At 34.8% G+C, this 13,309-nt stretch overlaps 1 protein-coding gene across 4 annotated transcripts; it reads right to left on the bottom strand.

Annotated features, from left to right (window-relative positions):
* Positions 1–480: 480 nt before the first annotated feature.
* On the bottom strand, positions 481–11,109 carry LOC124887377 (protein DAMAGED DNA-BINDING 2-like). 4 transcript variants are annotated; one of them, XR_007044980.1, is made up of 5 exons: positions 6,898–10,259; positions 6,702–6,796; positions 2,574–2,703; positions 1,847–2,039; positions 481–961 (listed from the first exon to the last, which is right to left on the bottom strand). XR_007044980.1 is itself a non-coding variant. In XM_047396980.1 (4 exons), the coding sequence occupies exons 2-4, from the start codon at positions 2,676–2,678 to the stop codon at positions 804–806; spliced, it is 474 nt and encodes a 157-aa protein (XP_047252936.1). In that variant the 5' UTR covers positions 2,679–2,703; positions 10,942–11,109; the 3' UTR covers positions 481–803. The 4 variants fall into 4 exon arrangements, 3 of the variants coding, with proteins under 3 accessions (XP_047252936.1, XP_047252938.1, XP_047252937.1); XM_047396980.1 differs by lacking the exons at positions 6,702–6,796; positions 6,898–10,259 and adding an exon at positions 10,942–11,109 and having other exon boundaries at positions 481–979; XM_047396982.1 differs by lacking the exons at positions 6,702–6,796; positions 6,898–10,259 and adding an exon at positions 10,942–11,098.
* Between the last annotated feature and the right edge of the window lie 2,200 nt (positions 11,110–13,309).

Consider the following 13,309-nt stretch of genomic DNA (forward strand, 5'->3'; position numbering starts at 1 on the left):
TAGGGGAATAATTGATGCCTTCTGCATCTAATAGTTAAACATTAGGCTATGGCATATGTACATTTCTCGCTTTTAATTTTCTGGTTAATAACTGAAAATGGAATTAAAAATGGACTATCATTCACCTACCGACTTAAGTGGAAATGCCTCCACAGCTATTAGATCTTTGGATCGTTACAGTGTTTGCAATTGATCAATGATAAATTAAATAAAATGCTTGCACAATTTGAAACCTCAACTTCATCGTTTTGACCATAAACCTCTGTGGCTGTTATAATACGTGTTCTTTAGAAACGACTTGGAGTACCCAAACCATAACATGTCAAACACTACCTTATTTTATAAATAGAACTAATTAGACCCGTGAAAATTATTGTAATGGTTTATAAGAAAATGAGTGTCACGTGAACAAGAATGTCTGGACCCATGTCATGATCACATTTACAAAAACGTGATCAGTGAGCACACTAAAAACTAATCAAAAAGATATACTAGCTGTTGGAAGAAGGATAAGACGGGAATTATACCAAACAGAAGGTGGATTTGGAAACCAAATTAGCTGTTTAAAGAAGGATAAGACAGGAATAATACAATACCGAAAGTGGACATGGACACCCAGATACTACCTGATTTACTCTAAGACACTATAATATAGTCAAGCCACAGCCCTCCCAAGGAAAAGAAGCAAAGTTTCTCAACAAAAAGTGCTTTATGCTCATAGTTATCATAGGCAGAGGTGTCGTTTGGTCTTAAAGTTGACAGCTTTTCCTAGAACCATATGAAGATTTTGATGGAAGTTTCTTCTACTCGAGGCCGTTATCCTTGCTTCTTAATATATCATTGTCATAATCATCATCACTATTATTACCATGCTTCTTGATAAGTTTTTTACTGACCTCCCAGCATAATAACATCCTCTTTTCTCTAGCCTCTAGGTTGTGCGATGTCCAGCTTCTTAGGCCTACAAATGAAAAGAGACCTGAAATACATAAGTATCAAAGGGAAGACGGAATAAGATTTCTCCGACTTTTTGGTACAATTAAGGAAAACAGAACTCAAGCTGCAGGTACAATAAAGAAAGCAGTTCCTTTTTTGGTATATGTAGCATTTTGGCGACATGGTGTAAACGCCTTTATTATGGATGCTTCACTTATGAAAGGTCAAATCGATACAATAGGCATTGCGATGCGAACAACTTTACTTGAAGAAATAGAAGTAACATGTATCACACGTGTAAAAACTGAGGCAGAGAACGACAAATCATTTTTCCACTGCTCAAATACAGGTGTATCAAATTCTAGTTAATATGCGAAAACAAGAGAGGTATGTATCACAAGATATCTCTCGTATTTATCTTCTTTTGGCTGAGTTAATACCTCATATTCCCTTACAAATTAGCTGATCAAGTGTAAATTCAGTTCAAGAAAACTACAAAAACCAGAGTGTTCGAGGAACATTGGTTTCTCCCATTTTAAAAACTGACAATGGGATATAACTGAGTGCACCATAAAGCATACAACGGTGGAAGGATCACTGTGATTGAAGGGGAAAGTAATATTTAGAAACTTTAAACTATGATGTTGGATGCAAAGTAATTAATAACAATACATGAGAATTTAAAAAGAACTTAAGCAACAAATGAAACCTTGAATCATATTCTACACCAATGTATACATGTTCAAACAAAATAACATTTTGATTAGAGATGGGTCGCTTTATTGTTGTTTAATAGAGAACTGTCATATATGAACCTATATAAGCAATAGATAGAGCCTAAAATATATCAACCCAATGCCTAAATATCACATAGAAGAGGAGGCCCATATTAAACATCACTGATCCATACCTTGAACCACCATAGGAATATCTTCACGTGGATGTAGCTTGTTCACCGGACTAATAGTTGTTACGTTTGGGTCCATGAGCTCTGCGACCAACTGCCCAGTACTGATGTTTATAAAGTCAATGGGATGCAAAGCATCTCCATAATAATTTTTGTTAATGTAACGCCCAATGACAACAAGAGATTTTGTTGAGTCCTGTCCAAAGTAACATTCATTGTTATAAACATACTCCACTTTTTCTATTCCATAATCATTTACGAGTTAAATGATGAATTCTACAATTAATAAATTAGTTCTTCTACATGCATGCTTTCCTTTGCATCCCATTTTGCTCGAAATATTATAAGATATCGCTTAAAATTATGACTATGAACAATTTCTCTGCTTGGATAATCAAGGTTTCCAAAAATTGAATCCCACACAAATCCAATTATCCAGGGATGTAGTAAGTATTTTGCTTCCACTTATTGGAGAAAAATATGCAGAACTAACAACTCGCTTATGTTCAAGATTATAAGAGAAGACCCAGCTTCCAAGTGGCACATATCCCATATTCGAGCCTGTTGGCACAAAAATATTTCACTTTTCAAACAACTACCACTAATTTGATGCGCATATAAGGAAGGGAGTAGAAGTATTTTCCTGCAACAAGCTCTTACGCTGTTTATATGAATCAAAGAGGTAATGAATTGACAGATCATACAAACTAATCAAGTAAATCGAACTTACAAAGTGATCATTCCCAAAGCTCAAAAGAAGATCTGGTTGAAGAGGATTGCAGTTTAGACCAACAACTTTAGTTCCTTTCTCGTGAATCAAATTTGGTTTGCACATTACTTTATTACTCCATATATCACCCCTGTATATGTCCACCAAATAAAACCAGATATAAGCATGTATAAAACCATAGTGGGATCAAACACATAAAAAGATGGGGTAGGCACTGGAATACTGTCAACATCAAAAGTCTGTTCTTTCTTGGGCAAGCATTACTGTAGGAAATGGAACAAAAGTTCCACTAGTTAGAATTTTTCTTCCAAAACACCAAACTCTACTTGCCATTTCTACTCTTGATCATCTAGGAAGAAATTTTACTCAGTTTTCTAGCTTTAAGAGAAAGGAGGGCCAGTGATCTGGATCAAGCAAAGTGCATCAAGGACGAGGATGGCAAGGTACTAGTGAAGGAAGCACCTATTAGACGATGATGGCAGTTATACTTCTATAAACTCTTTGAACAAAGAGGAGTACAAGGATTGTGCTGGGGTAGTTAGATCACTCGGCCAGGCATCAGGGTTTTGAATGTGGTAGGTGTGTAAAGGTTGAGGGTGTTATTCATACGTTGCATAAGGGAAGACTAATGAGGACATACGAGATTCGGGTGGAATTTTGGAGGAGCGCAATAGCATAGGTTTTGAGTGGCTTACTAGGTTGTTCAGTGTTGTTTTTAAAACACCAAAAACACCTATGGAGGTGGAGTATGATGATTTTGATGTACAAGAACAAGGGTGACATCAAGAATTGTAAATACTGTGAGGGTATCAAGCTGCCAAGCCACACTATGGAACTTTGGAAAGGGTGGTAGAGATGAGGGTGGGGAGGGGTCTGGCATTTTTATAAACTAGTTTGGATTCATGTGGGCACACTCGACTATAAAAGCTATTCATATTGTAAATAGATCGGAGGAACAAGGAGAGAAAGGACTTACACAGGGTGTTAATCAACGTAGAAAAGAGTTATGATAAAGTCCAAAGGAAGGTTTTATAGAGATACTTGGAGGTTAAACGTGTATCAGTGACGTACACTTGCTATCAGAAGAAGGGGAAGAAGAAATTGAAAACAACAAGCTGAAACAACAATAAAATGGAGCTGTAAATTGCTGCCAGAAAACAAATTGCAGAGAAGAAGAGCTGAAACTTGTTTTGTACTCTTATTTTATTTCTCTTAATTGATCATTGCATAGGCTGCACACATATATATAGTGTGTCTGTGTGAGGAATACAAACTACAAAACAAGCAAAAATATCTCAGACAATACTAAGTACATATGTGGCCAATTAACCACCACTCATTTTAAATAAAAGAGTTATCTACTCCAAAAATATCTACTAACTGGGAGTTTCTAGAAAAATCTAAAAATATCTACTAACTAAGCATTTCTAGAAAAATCCAAAAGTATCTACTAACTAGGAGTTTCTAGACAAATCTTATTTTCCTAACAGTCCTCCTTAAGATTTTTCATTGAAATTTCCAGCAACGTCCTTTGGAACTCAAACTTATTGGTGGGAAGATCCTTGGTTAGAACATCGCCTTGTTGTTCTTCACTTCGGAAATGCACCATCTTAACTTCGCCATTCTTCTCAGCATCTCGCAAATCATGAAATCTGATGTTGGTATGCTTTTTCCATCCATGTTACACTGGATTTTTAGCTATAGCAATGGCTGATTTACTGTCAACATGGATCACTATTGGTTCTTCTAGCAAAAGATCCAATTTGAACAAGATTTTCCTCAACCAAATTCCTTGATTTGTAGCAGATACAAAAGCCACATACTTGGCTTCAGCTAAAGATTGAGCTACGATATCTTGCTTCTTTGTGCTCCAAGGAAAAAATGTCTGAACCAAATAAAAAAGAGTAACCAGATGTGCTTTTGTAATCATCCAAACATCCAACCCAATCACTATGTAAATAGCCAATAAGAACTCCATTCTCCACACTTTTGTACCAAATGCCATAATCAGTTGTCCCTCTAATATACCTCAATACCCTTTTAGCAGCTCCAAGATTCTTGGTGTAAGGAAATTGCATATATCAGGACAGTAGACTAGCAACAAACTTCACATCTGGCCTTTTTAGATAAGAAAATTCCTTCAGAAGATTGAGAAATCTCCATTTCCAAGAAAAACTTTATCTCTCATAGATCAGACATTTCAAAAACTTTAGCATCGCATTTTTAACTTCTTAAACCGCAAGAGAATATCACCTGTGATTATCAAATCATCAACATAAACGAATATCACAATCAACCTCCCATCATCTTACCTTTTGAAGTATAAAGTAGGCTTATTTAGGATTCTGTTGAAGCCTTGAGACAACAAATGAGTATCCAGACTACTATACCAAGCTCTCGGAGCTTGATTAAGGCCATAGAGAGCCTTTTTAAGTTTATACATCTTGTATTCTTCACTTGCAACTATAAAACTTTCAGGTTGTTCAACATAAATATCTTTTTCAATAAATCCATTTAGAAATGCAGATTGACATCTAAATGGTAGATTTTCCACATGTATTGTGCTGCAAGAGCGACTAGAAATCTTACTATTATATGCCTTGCAATAGGAGATAACATATCTCCAAAGTCCACTTCGGACTACTGGGAATAGCCTTTAACTACAAGTTTGGATTTATGTTTGATGATGGAGCCACCTGGATTGAACTTCATTCTATAGACCCATTTGACATCAATGACGATCTTTTGGTCGGGCCTATCAACTAGCTCCCAAGTATTATTTTTATTAATCATGGAAAGCTTCTTCTCCATTGCAAAAATCCAAGCTTTATGACCCACTGTTTCTTCAAAGGAATATGGTTCGACAAGAGAAAAATTGCATTGCTCATAAACTTCAGTTAATGATCTGTTCTTCAAAACTGGAGAATTAGTTGTCAATTCAACATTTGAACAGTTGGACTGGAAGAAATATCACTTGTGTGTGGATTTTGAGCTGCAATTGAAATACTCCCATCTTGGTTCTTTACAATAGTATCTCGATCCCAATCGTAGTAGCTAGACTCATCTACCGCAAGATCTCTACTGATAAGACCCTTTTTTGTACGAACATTATACACTTTGTATCCTTTAGTAGTTGTGCTATAGCCCAACAAAATACAGAGTTCTACCTTATTATCCAATTTGCCTCTTTTAGCATCTGGACATGTGCATAGCAAACTGAACCAAAGACATTTATGTATCTCGTAGACGGCTTTATACCCCTCTATGCTTTAAATGCCATCATGTCTTAGAGTGCTCTATTTGGTAATCTCTTCAGGAAATAGATGGCATTATTGACTACCTTAGCCCAAAAATATTTAGGCATCTTCTTTTCTGCCAATATGCATATCGCCATCTCCATCACTATTCTGTTCTTTCTATCAGAAACCCTATTCTGTTCTGAAGTGTAGCTAACAAAGAATTATTACAATACATTCTGAACTAGTACAAACTATATTCAATCCATTATCTGACATGATATACTTCTACCGGAAGCCACTCTCACTTTCTACCATAGCCTTGAATTCTTTGAAAACAAAAAACACCTGAACTTTGCTACTTAGAAAATAGACCCATGTCATTCGAGTTAGATCATCTATAAAGAGAATAAAATATTTATTTCCACTCAAAGAAGCCGTCCTTATTGGTCCACATATATCTATATGAACCAACTCTTGCTTTTCTTTTGCTCTCTAAAGATTTTGTTTAAGAAAGGATCATCTATGCAATTTACCAAATTGGCATGACTCACAAATATCTCGGCACATATCAATTTTGGGTACATCAAGCATCATACCCTTGGATTATATATACACCAATGAACTAAGGTTGTAATGACTAAATCTTTTGTGCCAAAGCTAAGTATCACTCATTTCAACATTGAAAGAGCAAATTTCAGCAAAATATCATGATATTAGAAAGTAATTACCAATCATGCTAATTTTAGCTACTTCACAACCTTTAGGATCATAAATGACATATTTTTATCCTTAAAAGTAAGTGAATAATTATTGTGAAGCAACTGAGCAACACTCAACAAGTTTTGAGTCAAGCTTGGCACATAAAGAATATCATTTATAATTTTCATACCTTCATTCATAAGGAATTTCACTGATCCTCTTCCTTGAGCTTGCACCAGTGCAGCATCTCCAAGCTTCACTTTGGTCCTATCAGACATGTCCAAGCTAAAAAATAGATATTCATTAATCGTCATGTGCCTTGTGCACAAACTATTAACATAACAATTATATCGATCAACATGTGATGTGTGCAAAGTCATAAATACCTCCTCCTCTAATTTTTCAACTTGGTGATCTTTCGTAAAATTTACTCTTTGGGAAGACTGACCACTTTGAGCTTGCTTTTTCCTGCGATACTTTTCAATGTGTTCATAATTCTTACAATATCTACATTGAATAGAGAACACTTGGACTTCTGACAACAATTCTTCTCTAAGTGGTTTGTCTTATTACAAACACCACAAGGTGGAAATTTACCTTTCCTCGATGATTCACCTTGGTATCCTCCAGATTTTGCCTCTCTAGAGTGGTCTAAAGAAACCATTTTGACTTTATTTGGTTGCTTGAATTTATGCCTTACTTGAAAGGCATCTTCAATTGTCCCTTCACTTTTCATAGTTACCCGTTGCTCTTGTATTTGCAATTTAGAGATCAGCTTAGCTATTGAAAGAGTAGTCAAGTCACTAGATCTTCAATAGCTGAGATTTTTTATTCAACTTATCCGAAAGGCTGACCATGATCTTCTCTACAACTTTCTAATCTAGAAATTTTTCACTAAGTATCCTTATTTGGTTCACAATATCCATCATCTTGGAAGAGTATTCCTTCACAGTATCTGAATTCTTCATCTTTAAGAGCTCAAACTCCCTCTTTAAAGCTAAGACCTTAAAAGACTTAACTTTGTTGCTGCCTTAAAACTCCCCTTTTAACTTAAGGCTCTTTGGCTATCTCACAAGCCACAATCCTCGTAAACATCACTTCCATAAGGCTTAAATGGATGCAAGTGAGAGCTCTTGGAGATCTAGCCACCAACTCATCGTACTTTTTGATTTAATTGAGAGTTGTGTTGTATCTCAATGCCTGGACAGTAGGTTCTCCTCTCTCAACGACATCCCATAAGTTGAGAGCTTTCAAATAAGCCTTTATTTTAATGGTCCAAATATGGTAATTCTCCCCCGATAAAATCAGAGGACCCATTATTGGTTGATTTTCTAGTGCCATGTATTCTAGCAAATAGATCCAAGAAAAGGAGATAATAATAATATGAGCCAATCAACAAAAACATATTCAGATCCCATAAGAAATTGGCTTTGATACCATATCAGAAGAAGGGGAAGAAGAACTGAAAAACAAAAAGCTGAAACAACAACAAAATGGAGCTGTAAATTGATGCCAGAAAACAAACTGCTGAGAAAAAAAGCTGAAACTTGTTTTGTGCTCTTATTTATTTCTCCTAATTGATCATTGCATAGACTACACACATATATAGTGTGTGTGTGAGAGGAATACAAACCACAAAACAAGCAAAAATATCTCACACAATACTAATTACATATATGGCTAACTAACCACCACTTATTTTAAATAAAAGACTTATTTAATCCAAAAATATCTACTAACTGGGAGTTTCTAGACAAATCCAAAAATGTCTACTAACTAGGAGTTTCTAGACAAATCTAAAAAATATCTACTAACTAGGAGTTTCTAGATAAATCTTATTTTCCTAATATTTACACTAGGGTAATTAAGAACATGTAAAATAGAGCCATGACATGGGTAGGGACATTGGAGGGAAACTTAGAGAACTTCTAAAATGTGATGGGGTTGCATCAATCATTATCTCTTAGCCCATTTTTACTTTCATCAGTGATGCATGAATTAATGCAGCATATCCAAAGAGAAGTGGCACGGTGTATATTATTTGCAAATAATATAATTTTCATTGACAAGACCCGTGACGTAGTTAACGCTAAGCTGGAGATTTAAAGATATACCAAGGAATCTAAAGGGTTCAAGTTGAGTAAGATCTAATATAGAAAATTTTAAAGTAGCGTAATGTTTGAGGGTCAAGTACTATCTTGCTGAGATTATTGTTTGATAAAATTTGTCAGGTTGTCCAAAGAATTTTGTCATGACCTCTTCATTTCCATTATTTCCTTTTTAGAACTTCTTTGAATTGTTTTTTGCTTGAGTTGAAAGTCAATTAAAAATAGTATTTTTACCTCCAACATAGGGGTAAGATCTGGCTCAATCCCCACCCCCACCCCCATACCCCAATCCCACTTAGTACGATTACACTGGTATCTTTTTGTTTTCAGTTGCGTAGTTCAATTTTAGATAGTATGTGATAGCATCCAGGATGGCATGGTTCCATTAAAGTTGAAGGGCTTCAGTGAAAAATCAAGAAGAAGTTTATAGTGAAAGAAAGATATGAGAATGAGCCTAAGAATTATGGTAACGAGTGGGTCAAGTACTACATACATTTTGTGATCCAAGTTCAAGCCCAAAAATAGGAAGATTGGAACCCCACTAATCACCAAAGAAGATGCCAAAGAAGCTGAATTTCTATTCCCACATGCAGGCCAAAAGAGAGTCGAAGGAGCTACCACATGGAAACTCAAAGGAGACCAAAGAGAGGCTGATTTGAATGAACAAAGGTGCTTAAATTTCAAGTGCAAAAAGGCTGAAATTCGTTCCCAAATGTGGGGCTAAACTAATGCCTAAAATGGGACTGCTTTGGCATGACTTTTCGGTCAAGTTTCATCACGTTTTCCTTTATTTTTCTCATACAATTTAGAAGTCAAGTTTCTTTACTTTTTATGTTTCTTTTTCTTGGCCAATTTACAAAGAAATTTGGTATTATTTTACATGTTTTCCTAGTTTAAAGTTTCTTAGTTTAAAAGTTTCCTAGTTAGTCTTTTCTATTTATTATTTCCATAAAAGTAGAATTCAAACCCCATGCTATTTAAGATAGGTTTTTCCTACATATAAGAGTGGTTTTGTTATTTTCAATTAGACATGATTGATATTATTTGAGAGATTTATCTTTTTTACGCTTTTGTATGTGATGACTATCAATTTATCTTACAACCTTATAAGAACGAATCTTTAAGGGGTAAGATTAATTTCTTTAACTTGATATCTTTGGTTCTTTTCATAAATTAAAGAATGTAATTGGTATTATATTAATTGTTATCTCTAATTCCTTCAAAATAGGGCTTTAAATCACTTTTGATCTATGTGTTTTTGGGGCTATGTAGCTTACCTTTTGCGATTACACCAAAAAAATCTCCTTTTATTTTTCTTGGAACTCCCAAGATTATCAAGAGCGGAACCTTGATGGAACAGATCTGATACCACTTGATAAGAATTGGGTTACTTAAATAAACAATAAATAATGATTAAAGATGAGAAATTAAAGAGAGACAAAATTTGAGAATAAAATATCCAAATGTCAAAATAAAGTGCTAAAAACCCTAATTGATCTTATTATTCAAGATTAGTGGATTAAAACTAATTATAATACTAAAAGGGAAGACCAATTCACTAAAGCTCCCGCTATGCGCAGTCAGGGAAGGGACCCACCATAAGGGTGTATCGTATGCAACCTTGCCTTGCATTTCTGCCAAAAGGTAAGCTACATAGCACAAAAAAAAAGGGCCAAAAAAATAGAAATTTTATGAATATAATAAAAAAGGAGAAAATTCAAGTTCTTGCAAAAAAGTTGCTTTTAGAAACTCCGGGCTTATTGTGTTTCTTGGTTTCCAACATCAAGAAGAAAAAACAAAATGGGAAATATGGAGTTTTTCTTGTTACACAAATTGGTTTTTTGCTTGTTTTATCAATCGCCTGGGTATTACATCATACTTCTAAGGGGTTCTTGCTAGTAAGGTATATATATAAATCCTAAAGGATCCATCAAGAGGTTGTAATTTTAGTGGAAAGAGCCAACGGAGAGTGAGATCAATAGAGAGCAAAAAAAAAAAAGCCAAATTAGGAGATACTTGCTTCTTTGATCTTTTCTTGATTTCCGTTAAATAGATAAGAAAACTAAAGTTGGTTCTCAAATGACAACATAGCTAAAGCGCTAAGAATGATTATTGGTCGATTTGATGCTTTAGATGCCACTTTTATTGAGCGAAGAAGAGCAAATTGAACAAAGGTACAACTTGAGAAGGATGAGAAGGACCGAGGTAGGGTTATTTTTCAAACTAGAGTTAAAGTATTTTCTAAGTTATGTGCCATGAGAACTGACAAACAATCTGGCTATAACTTAATCAGTACTTACATTGTCGAGAGATTGAAATTACCTTCTATTGAGCTTATTTCATCCTACATCTGTAAAGGAGTAGAGGTAAATAAAAGGGTGTTATTATCCTTTCCTCTCGGAAGTTAAGAGGACAAGACTTGGTACGATATTTCTCCCATGTATAATTGTTATATAAGATTGGAAAAATAGTGGTATACTAATAGTGGAGCTTTATACATCATAGAAAAGAATACATGACTATGAGTACTCTTATACTTATGTGAATAAATTTTATGTGAAAAGTCTTTGAGAGGTATAATTGAGGATGCTTGGCTATATCATAAAAGTATTTAATTTTATGCATGGAGTAGGGATTTTTTAACATCCTTGTCATTTCCATTGGAGTACTTTATTGATAGAACTAGCTTAGAATTACATGTATCATTAGCAAAGGCATCTGGATGAGAATTTTGTTGTGCTTATATAAGTAGGAGAATTTTCTATTGGGATGATGATATCCACATATTTTATAAGGGTTTTTTAATATATGCTAGAATTAACTGGGTTCCTGAGGTATGGTCTGTGTACACTCTACCCTTCCCAGACCCCACAATGTGGGAATACACTGGATATGTTGTTGTTGTGGAATTAACTAGGTTAAGTGGATGCCTAGTCACTAACAAATTTTGTTCCTGCTGTTGTTACCTTTCAGTATTGGATGTTGTTTACCAATGCATGCCTTCTTGATTTTACGAGATTCAAATTCGAGGATGAATTATTTTTAAGAAGAGGAGAATGATAGCATCCACGGTGGTACACCTCCATTAAAGTGGACTGGCTTTAATGAAAAATCACGAAAATATTAATGGTGAAAGAAAGATTCGAATATGAGCCTAAGAATTATGGTAACAAGTGGGCTTGGCGCTACACATATTTCATGATCCAAGTTCAAGACGAAACAGAGGAAGATTGGAGCCCCAATAAGCCCCAACGGAAAGGCCAAAGAAGCTGAATTTCCATTACCACATGTAGGTCCAAAATATAGTCAAAGGAGATGCAACATGGAGAATCAAACGATCCCAAAGAGAGGCTTATTTACATGCATAAAGGTGCTAAAATTTCAAGCCTAGAAGGCTGACATGCCTGACCAAATGTGCGGCTGAACTAACGCCCAAAATGGGACAGCTTTGGTGTGGCTGTTGTCACATTTTTTCACTTTTCCCTTTCTTTGCTTAGCCAATTCAGGAAGAAATTTGGAATTATTTTTACATACTTTTCTACTATAAACTTTCCTAATTTAAAGTTTCTTAGTTTAAAAGTTTTCTAGTTAGGCTTCTCTATTTATTATTTCCACAAAAGTAGAATTCGAATCCCATGCTACTTGAGATAGGTTTTCCCTACATATAATGGTTTTGTTATTTTCAATTATACATGACTAATATCATTTGAGAGTTTTCTCCTTTTTATGCCTTTGTATGTGGTGACTATCGATTTATCTTACAACCTTATAAGAATGAGTTTTTTAAGGGGTAATATTAATTTTGTAACTTGATATCTTTGGTTCTTATTCGTAAATTAAAGAATGTAATTGGTCTTATATTAATTCGTGTCCCTAATTTCTTCGAAATAGGTGTTTAGATTAATTTTTTTTTTTGAATTGACTTATTATTATTATAACTAGTTTTAATTCATCAATCTTGAATACTAAGATCAATTAGAGTTCTTAGTTCTTTATTTTGAAATTTGGGGATTTTATCCTCAAATTTTGTCTATCTTTAATTTCTCATCTTTAATCTTACTAATTTCATTTTGGCATTATTTTCTTGTTTATTCAAGTAACCCGATTCTTGTTAGTATGCAACTAAGAGACAACAATATTACTTTTCTAGAGGACTTGGATTAAAAGATGAACCAAACTGCAAATAAATCCCATGTAAATGGTGTACGGAAATGGATCTTGAGCCTAACTCAATCACAAAAGCGAGATCATGAGAGAAGGATTGCCCAATTCCAATCAAGAGACTAATTACCCATTCCTTTCTGATGTGGGACTCTTAAAACTCCCTTGTATGCCCAGGACTCATTAACTAGAGAATGGACAACAAAATATGAGGGCTCAACATCAGCTTATAAAGAATTGGGATGGGTCGTTGATACCATGTAAAATTAGGTATAGATCCTAACTCATAAACCAAAATATATCTCTTGCTATGATACCATATAAAATTAGGCCTTGGGCCTAACTCACACCCCAAAATCTAGCTCAATGTAAAATTAGGTTTTGGACCTAACTCACGCACTAACAAAAGCTAGCTCAAAGGGACGGGTATTGTCAAAGCATTATACAGAAACTCCCATTAACCATTAACGTGATACTTTTTTCATTCTTCAACACTGCACCTTATGCCCATGACTGGATCTTTAATACC

This window comes from Capsicum annuum, chromosome 9 (assembly GCF_002878395.1).
Source record: "Capsicum annuum cultivar UCD-10X-F1 chromosome 9, UCD10Xv1.1, whole genome shotgun sequence".
NCBI classification, from domain to species: domain Eukaryota; kingdom Viridiplantae; phylum Streptophyta; class Magnoliopsida; order Solanales; family Solanaceae; genus Capsicum; species Capsicum annuum.